Source organism: Aspergillus ambiguus (assembly GCF_047715705.1).
Source record: "Aspergillus ambiguus strain CBS 117.58 unplaced genomic scaffold BDV59scaffold_38, whole genome shotgun sequence".
In the NCBI taxonomy this organism is placed as follows: Eukaryota; Fungi; Ascomycota; class Eurotiomycetes; order Eurotiales; family Aspergillaceae; genus Aspergillus; species Aspergillus ambiguus.
The window spans coordinates 49,211-69,530 of NW_027395551.1; the positions used below are offsets into that span (position 1 = coordinate 49,211).

A 20,320-nucleotide genomic window follows, 5' to 3' on the forward strand; every position below is an offset into this window, starting at 1 on the left:
GATTTGAATATTGTTAGTGTCTTTTTTAATTAAAAGTTTGAAACTTCGTAGCATAGGGGTCTTCACGAGTGAGATCGCTCCATCACCTTTCCCTTGTGACATTCCCTAGGTGGGTACCACCAGGGCTGAATGACCGCTTGTCGGGGCTGCGATTGATGGTCGCAGAGCGGTCTGCATGGGATTTTGCTCTCGTGTAATGATAGAGTACTCCCTACTCGAATGCTATACTTCCAAATTGCGTCGAACCATGCGCAGGTCATCAAAAGCCGATTATACCTCCGATAAATAAAGCGACATATTCATTGGAGCCCTTCAGGAGGCTTAGCCCCGACCGTGCTGCAGTGGAACCTGGAGAGGAATACGTAGCATTACACCTCAATAGTGAAAATAGCACATCAGATCAGTATGGCTATCCCTCCGGGGAAGCGCCCCCACAGTAAAGGGAAGGCCGAAGAAGGCCGGCATCAGCGAAATGACGGAATGGACCGAACTCGTTCTGGGCCACGTTGCCGGGTCCAACAACCGCGAGCAAAGTAGCCGGCAGATTTGACTTTTCATTCGGGCACGATCCTGTGTCCTCTTCCTACGGAAATCATCGAGTCGGAAAATCCCCAATGGCGCCAGGGTACTGCTACAGCCGTCTTGTCGATCCGAGAAATGGAAGCCGGGCAAACGGATGTGCGCATGGGGTGCAAGGGGGGAGCCAGGGAGAACGCAGGATCTTCGCGGTGTAAAAGACCCAAAAGCTGAAAAAAATCAAATCCAGCAGACAGGGATCTTGGAGGTAGACGATGATCGTCGTGGGGATCGGCTTCTAGAAGGGAGAAAGAAGGAGTTTGCTAACGTTCTCCATCCCCGATGCGGATGGGGGAAACGTCCCTAAGACGGAAGATGGGACCTGGCACGGATCGCTGGAGTTCCCTGGGTCGGCCCTAGGGACGCCCAATTAATTTCCCACCTGGCTAATCGCGTGGCCTTCCTGCAACTAACAAAGTTTGCCGGTCGGAAGTCGTGACATCGGGGAGGATCAGGGGGAAGGTAGAGCACAGTGACAAGAGCGTAGGATAAGGAAAGGCGCTGTCGGACCGCGGAGGGAGAGGGAGTCCGAAGTAAAGCCGAAATTGCACCCGACGACATGTAGGGGAAACCCTGCAAGTCAGGTATGGCTGAATTAGTGTGGCTGAGGGGGCCAATATTCTAGTTCCGAATAGTCGGAGAACGATTTCGTTGGAGGCTCGTATTTCCCACCCCATGCAGTCTGTCGCGTGGCAAAAAAGGCTCGCGCATCCTGCATCGGACGGAGGGAAGATCGGTTAGTGACGTCGATCCGGGTAAGGAGCTAGGCAGTTAATTTCGGAGGATTTCTTCCTATCTCTTGCACCTTCGGCAGTTGGGTTGTGGTATAGTGGTAGCAGAAGTATGGGGTGATTCCATGCAAGTCATCAGTATTGACGACCGTGTCTTCTGGGGTCTTCTGGGGGCCCAGTGGGGACCCAAGCGAAAGCCCGAGTCATTAGAAACGAAGTAAACCCAGTGGATCACTGACTCCCACTGTCAAGATTGTCTGTCATCACTGTCGGCATGCGGCTGAGGTCGGGAAGCTTTCCCTTCTGGAGCCAGTCGCTTAGGGCTGTGCGTCATCCACGGTTGAGGACTTAAACCCTCCACGCCCCCGACGATGTGAGGAAGCCTTTCCATGGTAGTCGGCGGTGCCCCCCACTTGTTCCACCGCTGCTTCAAGAGCGTAAACAAACGCGAAGTATGCGCTAGAGAGGCTGGAAAGACGGTGTCACCACTTAAAGCGCCCCATAAGGCCGGGCAATGGGGCGCAGTCCGCGTGGTTCTTGATGAGGTCATGATTATGTCGAGGAGGAAAAGTCCTGTAACAACACGTAGATATAAATATAATCCCCGGCGTACAGTAGACGATGTTGGATGGATCCAGCTGAAAGCATCGTGTTGATTCAGATGGTGAAGTTCCTGTAGGGCTGGAACCAGAAAGGAAATTGTTCTCATCACGCTCGACATCACGGGGTCCCACGTGCGTATCCTCTTCTCTTCTGTCTCTTCACCTTCTCCCTCTCCATCCTCCATCTCGCCATCTCTCATCTCTCATCTGCATCCTCTCGCCACCAACACCCCCATCGTCATCCGTCGGACACCCCCGATCACCTCAGGATCCACCTGTCGATCCCCTCATACTAGTCCTCTCGGACTATTTCTCGCTACGATCCTTCGCCCCTCCTCGTGCCTGTGTCTCTCTGCCCCTCCTTCGCATCATCTCGCCTTGGCTTCGGACTCGACTTGCCTTCTCTCTGCTCTGTTTCACTATCTTCATCTATTCCATCTCTCTTCTTTCATTCCCTCCCATAATTTAGTCCAACGCATACAATTTGTCATCTCTATTGATTACCCCACTTGACTATTAGCATCGTTCTTTGTCACACCACGTTTCTTTATTCGTTCCATATCTCCCGCATTTACCTCCCCTGACGAACCCACCTCATGTCTTACGTCTACAGAGAACGGGAGCGAGATCGTGACTGGGACGAACCCCGCTCACCAGTCACTATCAAGCGCTACGTCGTTCCATCCGAGGACGATCGAGATCGCGACTTCGTCTATCGCCGCGAAGATCCTTACACCGGCGAGCGAGAGCTCGTCATCCGTCGATCCACCGACCGCGACGACTCCGCCATGTTGTCCCGCTACGACCGTGAGGTCGACTACGATTCTCGCGGTTATGACTACCGCTCCGAAAGAGAATACTACGAACGTGAGTCTCTCGTATTTTGATTGTCATCCCTAGGAATCACCCGGTAACCATTCCACCAGCGCGAGCTCCCGTCTACGCTCATCCGCGCGAGTCCGACTATGAGGTCGTTCACCGCTCCGAGGTAGACCGTGAACCAGCCTATTACTACCACCGTAGGGTGCGCGAATATGATGACGACCGTCGTTTGCGTCGTGAACTGAGCCCGGGAGATTCCATCTCCCAGACGACTCGTCGCCGTGATGACCAGGACTATAGCAGTGACGACAGCATGGTCTACATCCGCAAAGAGACGCGGGAATACGATGACCACCCCCACCACCGACGCCACATGGCTGAGGGGGCCCTGGTGGGTATCGGCGCCGCCGAACTGCTGCGGAATCATAAGAAGAAGGAGGGTGAGGATGTGTCTAGTGGGATGGGTCGCGTCGGCCGTGATGTCGGTGCGGGCGCCCTGGGCGCGATTGCCGTAAATGCTGCCTCGCGTGCCAGAGACTACTATCGGAGCAAGAGTCGCCATCGCTCCCACTCCTTTGATGATGACCGCAGCGCACGATCCCACCACCGACACCATCATCATAGCTACAGTCATTCCCGACGCAGTCGCAGTCGGTCCCATTCGCATTCGCGCGCAAGGACCCTGGCTGAAATTGGGCTTGGTGCTGCAGCCATCGCTGGGGCTGTCGCCCTGGCTCGCAACAAGTCTAACAGCGATCGACGGAGCCGCTCGCGACATCGTCGCTCGGCATCAGTCCGGTCCACGCGGTCCACGCGCGATGGGGACGAGAAACGAAGCGAGTCCCAGCGTCGGAAGCATATGGCTGGTGCGGGCCTTGCAGGTGCCGCTGTCGCTGGTCTGGTAGAGAAGGCACGTAGTCGCTCGCGATCGCGTAGACGCAAGCATTCTCGTTCGCATAGTCGACTGCGGAAAGCTCTTCCGGTGGTTGCGGCAGGCCTTGGAACAGCAGCCGCAACAGGACTTTATGAAAAGCACAAAGATAAGAAGGAGGAAGAGGAGTCCCGTCACCGAGGGCGGCGCCGCTCCCGATCCCGAAGCAGAGCCCCTTCCGACATCTACCCCGACCCGACTCGGGACTCCGCGGGGTTGATTGAATATGGAGAGCACCCGGTCGCGGGAAGCATCCCTGCTGCGGATTACTACGGCAGACCCACGAGCCAACAGGGCTACTATTCCGATGCCTCCGATCTCGTGGCTCGGGATGCCGCAGGCTTTGGCTCAAGACATCCCGCACGCAGTCGCAGTCGCAGTCGTAGTGTGGGCCGCGGAGGGCGCTATAGAAGCAGCTCATCAGAGTCCGATGGCCATCGTCGGCGTAGGAGTCACAGCAGACACCACAGCCGACCCCGTGAGTTGGCTGAAGCCGCTCTGGCAGCCACCGGAGTCGGATATGCTGCTCACAAATACTCCCAGCACAAGGACCGCAAGAAAGGGGACAAGGAAGCGGATAGGCCGCGTAAGTCTTTGCCAATGCGTTCAGAAACCAGATGACCACAACGAGCTCACATTCTGTACACAGGTTACACCGATCACCATGAGCCTTACGAGGATTCCTACAGCTCTGAACCCTATGGCCCACACGATAACCAGTACTACCCCAACAGCAATTACTTCCCTCCCCCTCCTGGATCCGCTCCTCGTGTTGCAGGAACGGCACCTCCGTATAACCCTGCCGACTACCCTCCGCCACCCGGTGCTTCCCAGCCATACAACTACGCTTCTCCACCGGCGCCGGAGCCGTACGCGCCTCGGCCCCGGAGGGCAGATGAGAATGTGAGTGCTACATGGAACTCTCCCCCTGCCACTGCCCAATCTCGCATGTACGATGGTGGGTTAGGGACTGGATCCTTCTTGCCAGCAACAACGCTAACATATATTGCGTCAGGCGTAAACTTATCAAGAAAACACACTCGTTCCCGGAAACGCAGACCTCAGAGCCAACCCCCGCAGCCGAAATCAGTGGCTTTTGACCTGCGCCGCCCCATGGATCCGGGGTACGAGACAGATGACAGTGATTCTACTATTCAATCACTCGGCGCACATAGTCGTCGGCATTCTCATGGCCGTCGCCGTCGTAACTCCTCTGCAGAACCTTACTATCGTTCGTCTCGGGGTAGATATGGACGCGAACATGAAACCCATGACAACTATTATCCTTCCTTTTCTAGGCAAAAACATGAAAATAAACCAAAACAACGCAATGAGCCTGAATCTGATTCGGATGCCACAATTGAGCTTCCCGACCGGTTCGATTCTCAGGGTCGACTCTTGCCTCAACGTGGTGACGATCTATTGGCGGATCGGTTTGAGGATTGGCTGAAAGGTATTAATAAATTCTTTGTGTAATATTCTGTTATCTGTGTACGTCTGTCCATTTTGGTTTCTCTTTTATTCTTTTCACGATGGATGGGATAAGGCCATGTTCAGGGTTGACGATGCTATGATTTGATGACCTGTTAACGATGCCTATATGTGTATGGTCTGATCTGATTGGCCTTAAGTTTTTTATGTTGCTACAGTTGACATTATATATCCAAACGAGCGCTTCAATTGATCATGTTCCAAATATCCCATCACACCTATCATAATGACATGGCATATGGTTCATCTCACCTAAGTTAATCGCGCAGCAACTCGACTGGTCATATACTTTGAAATGTCCTCAACGGCCAAACAGAGCAGCATCGCACAGCCTCCAAAGGCAATACTCGACAACCACACATACTCGAGACTCTTCCCATAGGCCCATCTAGTCCCAATTGTAGCCGCCTCAATCACTTTCTCTGTAACACCGGGGATGCCTTCTGTCTTCGTAGGGTCGGCGAGAAAAGTCTCAATAAACCCTTTCACATTGCCTGGAGGTAAACCCGCCTTTATAACGTACTCAGCCACATACTGCGGGATATATGTCTGGACCTTGTTGAGATACACGTTGTAGTAGACGGCGGATCCGATTGCACCCCCAATGGCCCGGACAGAGAGCGAGAGTGCAACACATGTCGCGATTGTGTGATCTGGCGTCACAGTAACAGCCACTGTGATTGACGGGACGAGCACAAGACCGACGCCCAGACCGGTCATGGTTCCCAGGGCTATCGAGAGACCCTCCCGTTCAGGCGTCACTGCAGCGAGAGCGCCGGAGAACGCAGCTGCGCTAATTAGACTTGTTTCGCGTTAGATGGTAGGAGACACATACTCATCATACAGCATCCTATGACAAGGATGGTTTTATTGTGTCCCTTGAACCATGTTAACAATGCATTTCCTAACACTGCGCCCACCGTCGTCCCAACTCCGGCCGGGAATGCGCGCAGGCCGACCCGTACTGGATCCGGATTGAACACTTCGCGGTATTCGAGGGGAAAGAAGTTGAGCATGGCGTAGAAGTTCATTCCTGCATGTATGTCAGATTGTATGTCTTCAGAGCAGCTGAAGAGAGGAGAATGATCTCTTGCCTGCGATGAAGGCCAGGCCGTACATCTTCGCGACGATGCGCTGTCCAGAGAACATGTCGTGCGGGATCATGGGGTCTTTACAGAACTTCCACTCCCAGAGCACGAATGCCGCGAGGAGGGCGACGCCGAGCAACAGCTGGACGAGGACGTATGCGCTTTGCCAGGAGTGCGAGTAGCCGCCTGCTTGGAGGGCCACAAGTCTGGGTTGTTATTTATTAGTACGGGCACACTATAGGAGGTTGAGGCGTCAGACGTACAGAATGGCCGTTCCAACAATGGAAAGAAAGCCGCCGATATAGTCGATTTGTTTGAGGATTTGCTTTGCGGCAGCGCCTCTCGCTCGGGTCTGGGATTCAGGCCAGTAGAACAGGGCGGTGACGACCCACCAGAAACCGCACCAAATACTGGAATTTGGTGGTTAGTATGATGAGTGGTGCGTCAGACAAAGATACGCGGACGTACAGACAGATCCATAGCCCCCATCGCCATGTGCTATGTGTTGAGAGAAGCTCGCAGTATAACACGTACGGCGTGAAGGGCAAGACGAACCCGGTCACCCATGCCAGATGAAGGCCTCTTTTCTTCACCGGAACTAGCTCAGCTACACTGAATGTATTATCTCCGTAAGCACTTATTGTGCGGTTCAAGTCAATCGGAGGGGCTGCAATTGACGTACCCGGCCAGAGCAGCCAGTTCCCCCACGGCGGCCCCTGCACCTGCAAAACACATGCCCACAAGACATTGTCTGAACGAATGGGCCAGAGCCACTAGCAGACAACCGAGCATCAGGAAGATGCCCCCAACCAGCGTCACATACCGTCGACCAACAAGATCTTGGAGGTAGCCTGTGAAGGGCGCGACGGCCGCCAGCGGAAGGGTATATGCAACGGTGATCCAGGACCCGGCATCTGCATGTCCGATTTCGGCCACAATAAATGAGAGTTCGCCCCCGACAAAGTAAATCGGGATCTGTGAGCCGACGTAGAGCCCCGAGAGAGCGATGGAGGCGATCAGACTCTTCCAAGTCCAGACCGTGACTATGGCCTGAGGCTCTGAGAGTGCTTCGTTGGAAGCATCGTTAATCTCGGAAACCTGGGGTTTCTCGTCCTCGTCGTCCTGCTGCTGTGGGGGATGATCCTGTGTTGGGCCCTTTTCGTTGGAGTGAAATGTCTGAATGGTAGTCATTGCCGGTGCGGTGGGGATTGGGATCAAGATGGTAGTAGTTGACCCACCGACTGCCAGGATAGGGATATGGTTTCTTATAGCCAGGGCTGGTAGCTAGTACGATATTGACTAGTATTTTGACTATTTTACCCCACACTCCAGAATCCGGGGTAGGTGGGGTTCGATCCTTGGATCATATTGGTACTTTTCCGATGACGTACTTTCTAGCTTCAACCCTATAAAGAGAGGCCTTCGCAGTCACTCTGAGCCGTGTTGTCTGTATCCACAGATATTCTCAGCGTATTTCTATCTGAGTCAGGCAACATATAGTCCATTAACATGACTCCAGAAGAGCGCATTAAGAAGCCAACAATGGATGTTCAACACTAAAGAAAAAGGCCCTGGACCTCATTCCCGAGGTCGAGCTCGGCTCATCCTTTCTAGCTTTAAACACCCCAAAGTGAGTGACCTTGTTCTAGAGCTCTCTGGTCATCTCAACCCCTCTTTATGGCGTAGTCAGACAGCCGATTGCCACGGCTAGTGCGGCAAGTTTCAGTATGGCTCCTTTCCCCACTCATTGGAAAACGGAAAGGAATCTCAGATTGGTCAGGGTGGACACTGCAACTACAAATCAGGCCTCAGCTTGGACAACGCGTTTTCGTGGACAGGAGGGGGATGTCGGCTCTAACGATCTAGCCTACAGGATCCTGTATTCCCAGTTGGACACGAAACATCCAGGATTTTGCATCTAGGTCCATAACCAGAGAAATAAGTTTTAGTAGGTGCAGGCAGCAAAACCTTGCCCTTTTCCACGTGTTATACGGCGGTAAGCTGAAGATTTAGACGCAGGGGGCAAGATAATTTCTGACGACAAGAACTTAGGAAGGGGTAGTTGTGTCCTAGGTGATGGCATAAATGTAATCCGATCTGATGCCTTTTATCCCGGGATAACCAATACGATAACTTAACTACCCAGCAGAGACATCTTGATCGATATGAAGCATACACATGTCAAGGACCCATTTATTTCACTTCACCCATCTTCATTCGCCCATTCTCTTTATCAAGTGAATTTAAGCATTTCATCCCTTTTTATCACTATCTTTCTGTACTTTATGAAACTCAAGTTGGCTTTCATCTGGAGGCCTTATGAGAACCAGCCTTAGGGCCGGGTAGGACACTAGTGCGTCACGTCCTAACGCATTCTAACACTTACTGGAGAGAATGACACAAAGAATATGCAACCAGCGTCTCCCAGATTCCAATAAACCTTAATAAATAGCAAATTTTGAGGGATTGCGAGTACTTAGGTTCTCTATAACGGTGAGCTACTTGTTTTGTGGAGGTCGTGATCAAGGTCCGAATGACCTCCCCCTTCAACTTTCCTTGACATATGGTTCAGTCTACGCGGGATTTTACCAAAACCCCTTCACCACCATGACATACCCTTTATACCTTCAAAATTCCTTCTTTTACATGGCAGTTCAAGATTCATACCAGCCCAAGACGATAGATCCATCCTTTCTTGGACTAAGTGCAAACCACACGGCATTACACAATACAACTAAAGATGCGTTATTTGTGCTAAAGGCAGCAACATGGGGCAATGTATATATTTCGGCAACTCTACAAATATAACCCCTGGGATGTTTTTCAAATCTCGCACTGCCCAGATATGAACTAGAAAACGACAACAACTTCGAATAGGTCTAATACTAATAGTCTATGGAAAACGATGAAAAAAGGAAAGAATTCAGATCTATCTATTTGATTTATCTTCCTGATTATGATGAGAATGGTCGATAGCATATGAAAAGATTTTGAAAGTTCACAAGATAACGAAGATGAACCAGCCTAGTCACCTAGATTCCTGCCTATTTGACTTAGACTGATGGTAGCATACATGTCCCGTCCCCTTAGCGAAGATCCAGGGTAATTAACGTCTTCCATACGTATATTAAACATGTAAAACAGAATAAAGAATTAGTTCCATACAACGGACATAGTAGTTGATTTCTGAATTAGAATGTTTTAAAGAGGCCTCTACATTTACGGACGGGTATGAGGGAAGCCCCTTGAAAGAAAGAGCAAAAAATCCTTTACCGAGATCTAACTTAGAAAGAAAGAAAACGATTGAGGCGCTTTTATGAGTCCTGTCAGAATCCATGTCCTGTGTAATGTAGTATAATATAGATAAGAAGCGAGTCGTCCGCTGATGGTGATAAATTCACGTAATCTGTAGTGCGAGATTGTCTGTATTTCGTCCAACGACTGTATTAACCCCATATGGCGGGTGTCTGTTAGGTCTCCTGTTCGGTTGTACTGAAATTCAAATTCATCTGCTGTAAATGGCCGAATGGCCGGGAAGAGTTGCTGGCGAATGATATACAAGTGTCAGTAACAACAAAAGTACATGAGTGGCCATCTGTAGGTCCCCTTGACACTTCCAGAGGCTTTCAGTATCGAAAATCTCCAGAGAAGTTAGGCTATGTTGGCAGAAAAGGTGCGGGCAGAGGAAATAAGTAATACCAGCTGGTAAAGATATAGTTGTACTAATAGTGAGTTAATATAATTCAAATAGCTGGTCTGATTACATAGCTGCTGCGCAGTTGTTGACTCACATAGGGCAGGGGCGCTTTCTATATTGATTGCGTGACCAACGTACAATACTCTGGAGAAGGTAGGATGATAAAGTTGAACTAGCCACGTTGCAGCAAAGTGCTTCCTTGACGGCATGGATTAAAATAATCTGATTAACTCTAAGTATGTAAAATAATCCCGCAATATATTTGTCGACAGAGACCCAATTCTTTCATTAAGCTATGAAGCTTCGAGAGGAATGTGCCATGCCAATGTAACTGAGACCTCTCTGCATTTGGAATCAGCTGTTGTGATATATTTCGGCTGGAAAATATTCGGCATCATTGACAGCTCCAAGTTGAGAACCAACCTCAATTAAACTAGCCTTGACAGCTTCATATGGGCTAGACAGGAATATACGCTTCAGCGGGGTTGAATGTTGATAGGGTTGATAAGTAGTATGCCGGACGTACAATGCTTCGTCACATACGCCTCCGGATTCGACAATCGTGTGGCGTTTGTCTAAGCGTATATTAAGTAACAATCTATCCGGAAAGTCGAACATGCCACATGGTTATTGCATTTTTAGATGTCTCTAACCTTATACGGCTGACCCAACCACAGAGGATACTACGCTGCTACGAGCTGCATGTCTTTCACCCAAGGTCGGTCACCAAGAATATAAACCCACCTCTCTGCCATGTTAAACATATACCAACTTAAAAAAATGACAATTTCTCCCAGCAAAATTCCAAAAAGGGAGGACATTGGGTGGTCCACTCTGCGGCTATTCAGATCGAGGCCCAACTCTCCGGCACATACAGAAGAATGTGAAATAGGACAAAAGAGCTGGTATGTTACCTTCTGTTTACCCGATTTGAACTCATATGCTTACAGTATTTTCAGGTCCCGAGTCCGTCTTTGTATCTGGGTCATAGTAAACATTCTCTCTACAGTTTCAATTGTAAGACACTCTCCCTCAAATGGAAACGTACTAATCCGAGCCAGGTATTTACAAATAAATCCATTTTTGCCAGCGGAGCATTTGATAATTGCCAGATTATATTCGCATGTTATCACTTTTTTATCACTGGGGTCTGCTTGTGGGTTGCATCACGGTCTTGCTGTGGTGTTTTCACTGCAAAGCGAGTACCCGTCCATCAAATTCTTCATCTTGCTGTTATCATGTGTCTCCAAGTGATTCTGCAGAATCTCTCTTTAGCCTACTCATCAGTCATATTCTACCAGCTCGTCCGGCTGCTTCTTACACCACTCACGGCGCTGTTGAACTTCATCCTCTACCGAGCAACCATCCCCAGGGCGTCGATTGCACCTCTCATAATGCTGTGTATCGGAGTCGGAACGGTCTCTTACTACGATTCATTATCTAAAACAAATGGTAATATCACAACATCATCACATGGAGCCGGTTTCGCCTTTACTGGAGTCATTGCAAGTGCCCTCTATACCGCGTTCATTGGACATTATCACCGGAAGTTTCAAATCAGCAGTGTGCAGCTCTTATTTAACCAAGCACCAATGGCTGCAGTTGTACTTCTGTGTGCGGCCCCATTTTTTGAAAAACCATCCGCAACCGCCGTTCTCTCAGCATCATTATGCATTTCTATCCTGGCGGTACGTCGGGGTATCCTCGCGCCACTACCACCTACAGTTTTGAAAACGGCTAACTTCTCACCCAGAGCGGTGTCCTTGCTTGCCTTGTGAATCTGTCTCAATTTTTCATCATTGATGCTGTTGGTCCTGTCAGCAGCACTGTCATTGGTCATTTGAAAACTTGCATAGTTATTGGGCTTGGATGGGCCTGGAGTGATCACCCCATCTCCAGGGAAAGCATTGCCGGCATCCTCATGGCCTTGACAGGAATGACATTGTATGTCGTGACCCTCGAAATTTAACTAAAGAAACTAACCCGAAGTTCAAAAAGATACATGTCAGTGGTTCTTCGGCGCCGCAGATAGTTGGCGTGAACGAATGCCGGATACGGTGGTGTGGAAGGACTTGGACTTAAAGCATTATTTTCCTCCCCAAAGATTGCGTACTTTAAACCCACTCGCAAACTCGCAAACGTTACACTCTGGTCGACTCGGACACCCTTATTATTCCCCAATTCTCTAGAATATGACACAGTCGAAAGGGATAAATCCACAGCGTAGATGGACAAGCAAATATATCCAACGGCTTCACCAAGAGGAAAATATAGCATCGGCAGTAATTCACGAATAGTGCGTATCCTAAGTTATCTCAGGCGGTTCCGAAGGCAGTCCGCAGGAGACAGTGAATGTAACCTTTTCATCATAATTATCGTTTTAGGATATTAGCGCCTGGACGGACTTAGACTGAGATTGGTAGGTAGGAAAGAGGCGTTCATTTCTATGATTCCGTTTTCAAGTGAGTCATGAACCAGTATCTGAGACGGTATTATCTACCACCCTCATCAACAAACTCCTTAGCCCGTCACGTTGCAAGTTGACCAGAATATGAGCATGAATGATAAATGCATATCCGCGAACATATTGAGGAGGACAAATCTCTTTGGCAGTAGACTAAAACACTAAACTAACCGACCAAAAATCCCCGTGGATAAACAAAGCCTCCCAGGTCTAACTCGCTAATGTTACCTGTTTCTTTGTTCTTGTGCTGCGAGTATACTGTACTTTCACCCCATATCAGCCGATGGATGTTGAGTCGAGTGCTGTACACCATATTGTGTGCTACAGCCTCATGAAATGTGTCCTCGGAGCCAACATCGATGTCAGAATCCCGCGATGCTGGACCAGAATGTCTATACGTCCCTATCAAATTCGGCCACGGAGCAAAGCATTTCAGCTGTCGATAGCCGTTGGTGCCGGCACACAGGTCACTCATGGCATTATCAACAGCACAGTCTATGCGATCGACAGAAAGCGCTGCGAGAATCTTCTTTGCGCCCTTGGTTGAGACTGCATATCCGTACGTGCAGCATCCCATTTCAGCTTGATATACATACCGGGTGGACTCGTCTGGCAAGCCAGGGTACTTTGCTTTCCATTCATCGAGTGGTCCACCCCACCCGTCTCGATTTTTGCCACTTGGGACAGTTGGATCATTTGGGATGGCGAAAAAAGTTGTCTCATTGACACTGGGGCCAGACGCACATCCTCCTATCCACAAGATGTCCCAATTCAGACCGTAGGGGAATTCCATTGGTGCAAGTTGGTCTCCATTAAGCTGACGCACTCCTCGAGCAAATTCTCGAAGTTGTACTTTAATTGATATGTCCCAATCAGCATCGTCTTCCAGGATAAGAGCAGTAGTATAAGAGTTCTCAAGGACCCTGTGCTCTCGCATTAGTAAGTTAATGAATGGGGGAAGAGTCTTACTACAATTTCAATGCATTCATATGCGCGCGCCAACAAGCCACAGCAGCTGGTTTCATGGTCGTGAGGTTGACTCCCTGGGAGTAAGATCAGCATATCACTTACAAGGCATTAAGTATATAGTGCACACATTAGGCAAAGATTTTGGATCTAGGCTCTCCGGCCGTACTCCGTCAATCCAATCTACCTTGAAACCAGCTTCGTAGGAAGCTAAAGTCAGAAAATCTCTCTTGTCTGTTCGTTCTTTCAATCCAATAGCGTATATATGCTCGAACTAGAATCCAGATGGATTAGTCACTGAGAAAAAGCAGTATGAGATTTGATGGATGCTGACACCTAGAGTCTCATTTTGAGTACGTGAAAGGAAATCATCGCTAAAGGCGTTGCTGGAGCTTGCTGGCCAATCCTTGTTCCAGTAGAGGTTATCAAGCTTTGGCGCAAGCAGATAAACGATGATACAGAGAACCAACGCCAAACCAAGAATTCTTGTAAGGTTGAGACTTCGTCGCCCTTTCACGAACATGTTGTCAAATTTGAGAATTGAGTCAGGCAAGAGGGAGCAATTGAGATAGAAGGACCAGAAAAACCAGGTTGTAACACAATCTCGGTGAGCTGTTCACAAATCCGGCGGCTGCCACCTGATCAGAATCTCTCTCCATTATCTCCTGTCTTCCTGCTCGCTGACAGTTATGTCAAATGCGACAATTCTTCATAGGAAATCCTAGGACGAAAGCGGGTCACTAGGTCTTTTGGGGTTCTCGTCGTCCATGTCTAAGTGAAGTAACCTTTTCAGAGACACATAGTGAATGAGTCGAAACGGATTCGTAGTGACCTTAGTCCATGCTGAAGAATGCTCCTTTGCTGAACTCTGCACCCTCTCTACTTTCGCTACCTCCGAAATTGGTTGTGAGATTCCAGAAAACCTGAAACGACATATCATAAAGTTGGATCGAAGCATTCCGTTGCGTTTCCTTGAACACCGCCCCTTGCTCTGTCACTCTGGAACCGTATACCCATTCCAACCGGACTGGGATGAACTAGAGTTGTTTGCTCTATCTAATTAGTTAGCCATGCAATCCCACCCCGCGCCGCTTCCGACTGAATATTATGACCATATGGTAGTGTAATCACACATTGTGATAATGTGGTTTTTCTACCGTAGAGCCGGAACGGTTGATCACGCCTTCTACCCAAAGCTACACATCATACTCCTCAAAACTAGAATGAATCAAATCCGAATTATTGACCTGATAACCCCATATGCCCGCTACAATAATTGAAAAATCTTCATTTTTTACTATCCCAGATATGAGTCGTCTATCTCTAATAAACCAGCCTCGCACATATGTTTTGTGATTGGATACAGTGCACGCGCAAAGTTACTTTGCCTTGCTAGAATATACTCCGGAGTAATGTGCTTAAACCCCTCCACAGGGTTCCCATTTCGAGCAGGGTTGAATGCATGTAGTATATATGTGTGTGAATAGTCGATCTCCCACGACGGAAAGTCTTGCGGCCTGTCCCATCGATCTGAAAGCCCTTCATCGTAAGATGGAAGAGAGGTGCTATTCGCAATGGCATTCAGGTTGGACTCAGTTTCGTTATGGATTCCGTATAATATGATGTTATCAGGCGGTGTCCAGCTGCCTGGACCAAACGCGTCTTGCTCCATGATAAGGACTTCTCCAGGTATCCGTGCAAGACGTTGGCCCAAACGTGTTACGGCTCCGTTGCTGTGGGTTGTCCAACCAGTGTCATAAACCCGGTGCATCTCTTTCTTCCACGTCCGAAGCAAGAGTGCGTCCTTTTTGCCCATGAAAGTGCCGCTCATTATCTCACCACCTGCTTGCCGTCCGGTGACTGAATTGAAGCCGCTTTCTCTCAAGTATTTGATATCCCGGATAGGGTGCGCATCCCAGTCAATGTAGATACCACCAAAATCGCAGACCGCAGAAACGCGCACAAAGTCAGACTTGTGCTCCATTTGGTCGATAGACACCCCATTTCCAGCGACAGTAGGCGGTTCGATATAGTTTAGTCGGAGGTTCGGGGTGTTGAAAATAAGATAATTCCATTTCCCTCTCTTCCCCTCCCGAGCGTTTCTGATGGCAGATTCATTGGCGTTGGTGTGGAGGTAGATAGCTTCAGGATTCCAGTGGTACCAAACAGAGTAAATGGAAAGAAAGTGCTTAAACTGGAACGTGAAGTTCGAGCCGGGGTCTTGTAGAATGTACACATAATGTACTTGGTTTGGTATTGTAGAAACCGAAGTATTGACGGCGGCAGAGGCACTGCAACGAAAGAATTGAGGGTTGAAACTTAGGTTAGATCGCAGGTAGAGGATGAGTATAACGGCTACCGATGTGGCAGTAAGGAGTTTCCACACTAAAAGCGGTCGTGTGCTAATCATCATGAAGAAAGCATGCTAAAGGAGAGTGACTCTGTGGCAGTAAGAGCAAAGACATATACCCAACATTAGTGGCCAAGACATCTCCGTAGAATGGGCAATGGTTGCAATGGTCTCTAGGGTGCGACATCGAAGAAGCTTGCCGCATCCAGAACCGTAAATATGAGGCGTAGTTCTGGAGGTGAGCACAAACATTCCATCTTGGTATTCCAGGTATGCGAGCTCGCACTCTGATACGCCACTACATAGCGGGCATCTTTTCCGCCAATTAGATCATGCGATGGCATGCTTTATAGAGTTTTGACAGCCGTCGAGTATGCCACCAGATTCCGACCCGCTCAGCCAAGATTGCGGACGGAGTCTGGTTTTCCCTTTCGGGTCACAATAAAATATCCAGCAGTCGCAGTCGGGACATAAAGGACCGAATTCGGCAGAAGGACCTCTAAAACATTGTAGTATCCAGTATATAAAATGGTAGTCCCTGAATAATCCTGTCTTTCTCACACTTGTTTTTGCCCCACAGTGAGCGTCATGGCCGATAGAATGCAGGGCTCCTACGTGCAGTACGGATGTGCAAACCTTATCGATGACGCTTTTGGACGTACAATACATGGACAAGGCCAGCAACGTAGTATCTTCCTAGTGAGCTTAGTGGAAGACGCTACATCTGTGTACCGCATATCTCGTTGGGAGTTCCTCATCCGGGACCCAAGTCCCAAGTACAAATGCGTAGTTACATCTAAGTCTCAGCTATTACGATATGCTTTTGGACGAATTAGGCCATGTCACATCGTGTGGAGTTTTGGAAGCAGGCTACTTCCTAGATGAGTGACTGGGTCGCGGAGGACCGTGGCCGTTGAAGCTTTGCATGAGAGTCAAAGGCCATAAAGCTGTTTGAAGTAAGACTCGAAATTCCAAAAGACATGCATAGAAGTCCAGATTATGGGAGCGATATTAGACGCTCGCGCAGAGCCACGACGACAAATTTTAGTGTACATTGGGTACTTAGGTCCCTACCAAGGGAATATGATTTTTTAAAACTAACCATCCCGACAGGGCGTGGATATTCCTGTCCATTGGTACGATACTGTTTAACAAATGGATTCTGGCACCTGAAAGATTCAGTAAGTGTATCTGAGCTATCATCACTTAACATGCTATGCGATTACTCATACATAATTAGATTATCGTGCGTTCAACGTCCGTCTACTAATGCGGTCAGCTAACGCGTTCAAGCTGTTATTCTCACAACATGGCACTTCTTGTTCACCACAATTGCCACCCAAGTTCTGTCAAGAACAACGACTTTGCTCAAAGGCCGAGCAAAAATTGGGATGACACCAACGTTTTATACTCGCTCAATCGCGCCCATCGGCGTCCTTTACAGCGGCAGCTTGATTTGCAGTAACATCGCGTTCGTGTATTTGGATGTTTCATTTTCTCAGATGTTGAAGGTACGTACAATTCTCAGCATTAATTGCCAATTACTTTCGAGAGAGAAGTCTTTGACAATTAAATCCAAAAGGCTTCCGGTCCTGTCGTCAGTCTTCTTACAGCCTGGGCATGGAGAGTTGAGCGCCCGTCCATTAAGACATTGATAAATATACTAATAATTACATTTGGTGTCGTCCTCACTGGGACAGGGCAGTTTCAATTCTCCTGGACCGGATTCGCCTTTCAGATGGCATGCCTTGTTTTTGATGCCAACCGCCTTGTTATGGTTCAAATTCTGCTTTCTGAAAATGGAGTCAAAATGGATCCGCTCGTCAGCTTATATTACACTGCACCATCTTGTTTACTGATGAATGCCGTCGTGGTAAGGTACACCGAATATGCGTCTTTCAACTGGGATGCTATCCATCGGACTGGGCCACACGTATTGCTGCTTAACGCTCTAATGGGCTTTATGCTAAACGTCTCCATATACTTGCTTGTAAGTTAAGCAGAAGGACCGTGGATTAACCGACAACAGTCCGCTAATACAAGACTCTAGATTCAAAAGACTTCTGGGCTGGTGATGGCGCTCGTGAGCATTCCAAAGAATATCGTACTAGTCCTTCTGGCGGTGTCTATCTGGGGCACACAAATTTCTCATATTCAAGTCATCGGCTACACTATCGCTCTCCTAGCTCTGTTATATCATGCAGTCGGATGGGGGACAATAAGTACAAAATGGGAAGAGCTTAGCAATTTATGGAGGAAGTCCAAGTTGTCGAATTTTCTGGATAAGGACTATCCTTTATATGAAAACGACGACGCGTAATAAATGGGAATGCCACTCGAGACTGCTCAATGATGTTGATTACAGATTTAGTTAATACGTCCTTTACTATTGTCAATTACTTGTGATAGGTGTCGTTTGATAACGTTGTGCAATAACAACAATTCTCCGTAACAGGAAAAGCCAAACCACAATGAGAATATTCTATTTCCGGTAGACATACCTCCACCACTCTTGGACCCATCTAACTGTGTCCATGGCCAGCTTGACCTCGGAGTTATGTTAGGCTGACCGTGGAATGTAAGTCTTTTGCATTTGGAATGATCCGGCTCCATTGGCAGGCCTGACAGACGGCTGGTTTACGGTATACTCGGCAACAGTTAAACTCAGGCTTTAACGAGCAATCCAGCCAACCGGAACTATGCCATACCCACGAAAACAGAGAAATGTTGTTGCTCATTATTTCTTAGGCAGGATTTTTTCTTATCGGCCCACCACAAATTCGGAGCCATCTGCCTTTTATGCCGCGCCCATCTCGAACAAAAGCATGATATTGTTATACGTAGGAGAGTCGGGCTTTAACTAGAAAGAAAAGAAATTGATATGTCTTATTGACTGTAACTATGCTGTATAAATTAGGTAACAGACTCCCACTGTTGTGGCATTTCTAATGATAGGATCAAATCTAGAGCAGTGTTTTCTTACAAGCGAGCACATCATCCCATAGCACATTGTTGATAATTGAAAACGTACATTAAGAAAAATGCAAACAAACAAAGGCAAAAGTATCCCGCTGTAGTATTCAAGTGTGTTTGTTATGTTGTCACCGTTTTTGGCGTTAATGTTTACTGTCATTCCGATTTCATCACCCTCCTGGCTTCTGCTAAGACAGAATTTCTGGGTATAGTGTGCACCCACTAGCCCATAAATTCGCAGAGTTGAAATGAAAACGGAACGAAGGTGTCTCATTCAAGCAGAGCTTAAGGTATATGAAGCCCTGCAGGACGCTGGTGAGGAAGATTTCCCATACATCAGGAAATCCTTTCACGCCAGAATCTTTCATTATTTCTTTTCAACTTGTGACCAGGCATATCCCATAGAAAATGAGATTTCCTTCCTTTTTTATTCCGCTAGCCCTCGCAGCTACTGCAAGCACTCAAACAGTTAACATCGTTGCCCATCAGGATGACGATTTGCTCTTCCTCAACCCCGATATCCTTAATGAGATCCAATCTGGGAGAAGCATCAGAACCATCTACATCACCGCTGGTGATGCAGGAGGTGATGAAAGCTATTGGACCTCTCGAGAGGAAGGGTCCAGGGCTGCCTATGCGGCCATGAGTGGTGTCGACAACACTTGGACACAATCGGACGCCGGAATCTCAGGCTTCAGCATTCCCCTGTTCACACTGGACGGAAATCCCAGCATTTCACTTACCTTCCTCCGTCTACCTGATGGACGGGATGACGGGCAAGGATTTGGGCTAGGAAGCCTGCAGCAGCTCTGGCAAGGAGCTGTACCCTCTCTCACTGCATTCACTGGGTCTTCGTACTCGAAAGACGCACTAGTGAGCGTCCTCAGACAACTGCTCGATAACTATGACCACGACCGTGTCAACACCCAAGACTTTACTCATGCATACGGAGAAGGAGACCATAGCGATCATTATAGCACCGGCTATTTTGTCCGCGAAGCCATCGGTAATTGTGGAAGTGCACAGACGCTCACATCTTATATGGGGTATCCCGTTGAGTCCCTTCAGCCCAACGTTGCCGATGGAGCTCTGGAAAGAAAGACATCTACTTTTTATACGTATGCTGTACATGACAATCACGTATGCAGCAGTTCCGAAACCTGCAGCAACCGCGTCGAAGAGACCTGGCTTCAGAGACAATATGTTGTTGATAGATTGGATTTATCGGCTTGCGACAACCAAGGTGGCACTAGCACTACGGAGTCCATTATGCGTACTGAAACCGCTAGCTTGTCCACGAAGAACCCCGTCAATTCGCGTCCTGTCATTCCGCAGACTGTGGAGACCAACACCCCTTCTTCATCCGCTGCTGTGCCATCTGAGACTGCAACACCTAGCCAGCTGCTGTTCACCGGTGGTTCAGGATCTACCGTGGTGCTCTCAGGAGGAGTATGTATTTTTGTCGCTATCGTTTCTGCAATTGCTATGCTTTAGGCTATACTCGTCGGCTGAACGTACACTTAATACACCGTGTTCAGTGTTCTTGCTTCTGCTTATCTTATTTTGCATACAATCATCGCGATCACTTACAAGATATTTCTGCCTTATGTAATATTATCTTTGTTTATT

General features: G+C 48.4%; 10 protein-coding genes across 10 annotated transcripts; 4 read left to right on the forward strand and 6 right to left on the reverse strand.

Moving 5' to 3' along the window:
- Window positions 1-922: 922 nt before the first annotated feature.
- Window positions 923-1,439, reverse strand: BDV59DRAFT_103544 (uncharacterized protein). Its single transcript, XM_073686472.1, has one exon. It carries the CDS (start codon window positions 1,251-1,253, stop codon window positions 963-965), a length of 291 nt encoding a protein of 96 aa, XP_073544524.1. The 5' UTR covers window positions 1,254-1,439; the 3' UTR covers window positions 923-962.
- Window positions 1,440-1,467: 28 nt separating this feature from the next.
- Window positions 1,468-1,936, reverse strand: BDV59DRAFT_185809 (uncharacterized protein). The gene has a single exon (XM_073690916.1). The coding sequence runs from the start codon at window positions 1,855-1,857 to the stop codon at window positions 1,555-1,557; it is 303 nt and encodes a 100-aa protein (XP_073544525.1). The 5' UTR covers window positions 1,858-1,936; the 3' UTR covers window positions 1,468-1,554.
- BDV59DRAFT_185813 (uncharacterized protein) lies at window positions 1,937-5,421 on the forward strand. Its single transcript, XM_073690917.1, has 4 exons — window positions 1,937-2,776; window positions 2,836-4,248; window positions 4,312-4,620; window positions 4,678-5,421. The coding sequence occupies exons 1-4, from the start codon at window positions 2,506-2,508 to the stop codon at window positions 5,136-5,138; spliced, it is 2,454 nt and encodes an 817-aa protein (XP_073544526.1). The 5' UTR covers window positions 1,937-2,505; the 3' UTR covers window positions 5,139-5,421.
- Window positions 5,406-6,184, reverse strand: BDV59DRAFT_204963 (uncharacterized protein; the record flags this gene model as incomplete). Its single annotated transcript, XM_073694556.1, has 2 exons — window positions 5,406-5,941; window positions 5,989-6,184. 2 exons carry the CDS (start codon window positions 6,182-6,184, stop codon window positions 5,406-5,408), a joined length of 732 nt encoding a protein of 243 aa, XP_073544527.1.
- Window positions 6,185-6,212: 28 nt separating this feature from the next.
- BDV59DRAFT_204964 (major facilitator superfamily domain-containing protein) lies at window positions 6,213-7,432 on the reverse strand (the record flags this gene model as incomplete). The annotated part of the gene is made up of 4 exons (XM_073694557.1): window positions 6,213-6,447; window positions 6,505-6,651; window positions 6,710-6,853; window positions 6,924-7,432. 4 exons carry the CDS (start codon window positions 7,430-7,432, stop codon window positions 6,213-6,215), a joined length of 1,035 nt encoding a protein of 344 aa, XP_073544528.1.
- Window positions 7,433-10,718: 3,286 nt separating this feature from the next.
- Window positions 10,719-11,907, forward strand: BDV59DRAFT_210061 (putative solute transporter; the record flags this gene model as incomplete). The annotated part of the gene is made up of 4 exons (XM_073695518.1): window positions 10,719-10,843; window positions 10,898-10,955; window positions 11,000-11,626; window positions 11,692-11,907. 4 exons carry the CDS (start codon window positions 10,719-10,721, stop codon window positions 11,905-11,907), a joined length of 1,026 nt encoding a protein of 341 aa, XP_073544529.1.
- A 661-nt stretch (window positions 11,908-12,568) lies between these two features.
- BDV59DRAFT_195441 (putative LPS glycosyltransferase) lies at window positions 12,569-13,891 on the reverse strand (the record flags this gene model as incomplete). The annotated part of the gene is made up of 4 exons (XM_073692568.1): window positions 12,569-13,325; window positions 13,375-13,445; window positions 13,499-13,642; window positions 13,703-13,891. The coding sequence occupies 4 exons, from the start codon at window positions 13,889-13,891 to the stop codon at window positions 12,569-12,571; spliced, it is 1,161 nt and encodes a 386-aa protein (XP_073544530.1).
- Window positions 13,892-14,665: 774 nt separating this feature from the next.
- BDV59DRAFT_195442 (putative glycosyl transferase) lies at window positions 14,666-16,022 on the reverse strand (the record flags this gene model as incomplete). The annotated part of the gene is made up of 2 exons (XM_073692569.1): window positions 14,666-15,770; window positions 16,018-16,022. 2 exons carry the CDS (start codon window positions 16,020-16,022, stop codon window positions 14,666-14,668), a joined length of 1,110 nt encoding a protein of 369 aa, XP_073544531.1.
- Window positions 16,023-16,306: 284 nt separating this feature from the next.
- On the forward strand, window positions 16,307-18,393 carry BDV59DRAFT_195443 (uncharacterized protein; the record flags this gene model as incomplete). The annotated part of the gene is made up of 6 exons (XM_073692570.1): window positions 16,307-16,494; window positions 16,832-16,899; window positions 17,012-17,229; window positions 17,301-17,708; window positions 17,769-17,940; window positions 18,347-18,393. The coding sequence occupies 6 exons, from the start codon at window positions 16,307-16,309 to the stop codon at window positions 18,391-18,393; spliced, it is 1,101 nt and encodes a 366-aa protein (XP_073544532.1).
- A 706-nt stretch (window positions 18,394-19,099) lies between these two features.
- BDV59DRAFT_210062 (uncharacterized protein) lies at window positions 19,100-20,185 on the forward strand (the record flags this gene model as incomplete). Its single annotated transcript, XM_073695519.1, has 1 exon — window positions 19,100-20,185. The coding sequence occupies one exon, from the start codon at window positions 19,100-19,102 to the stop codon at window positions 20,183-20,185; it is 1,086 nt and encodes a 361-aa protein (XP_073544533.1).
- Between the last annotated feature and the right edge of the window lie 135 nt (window positions 20,186-20,320).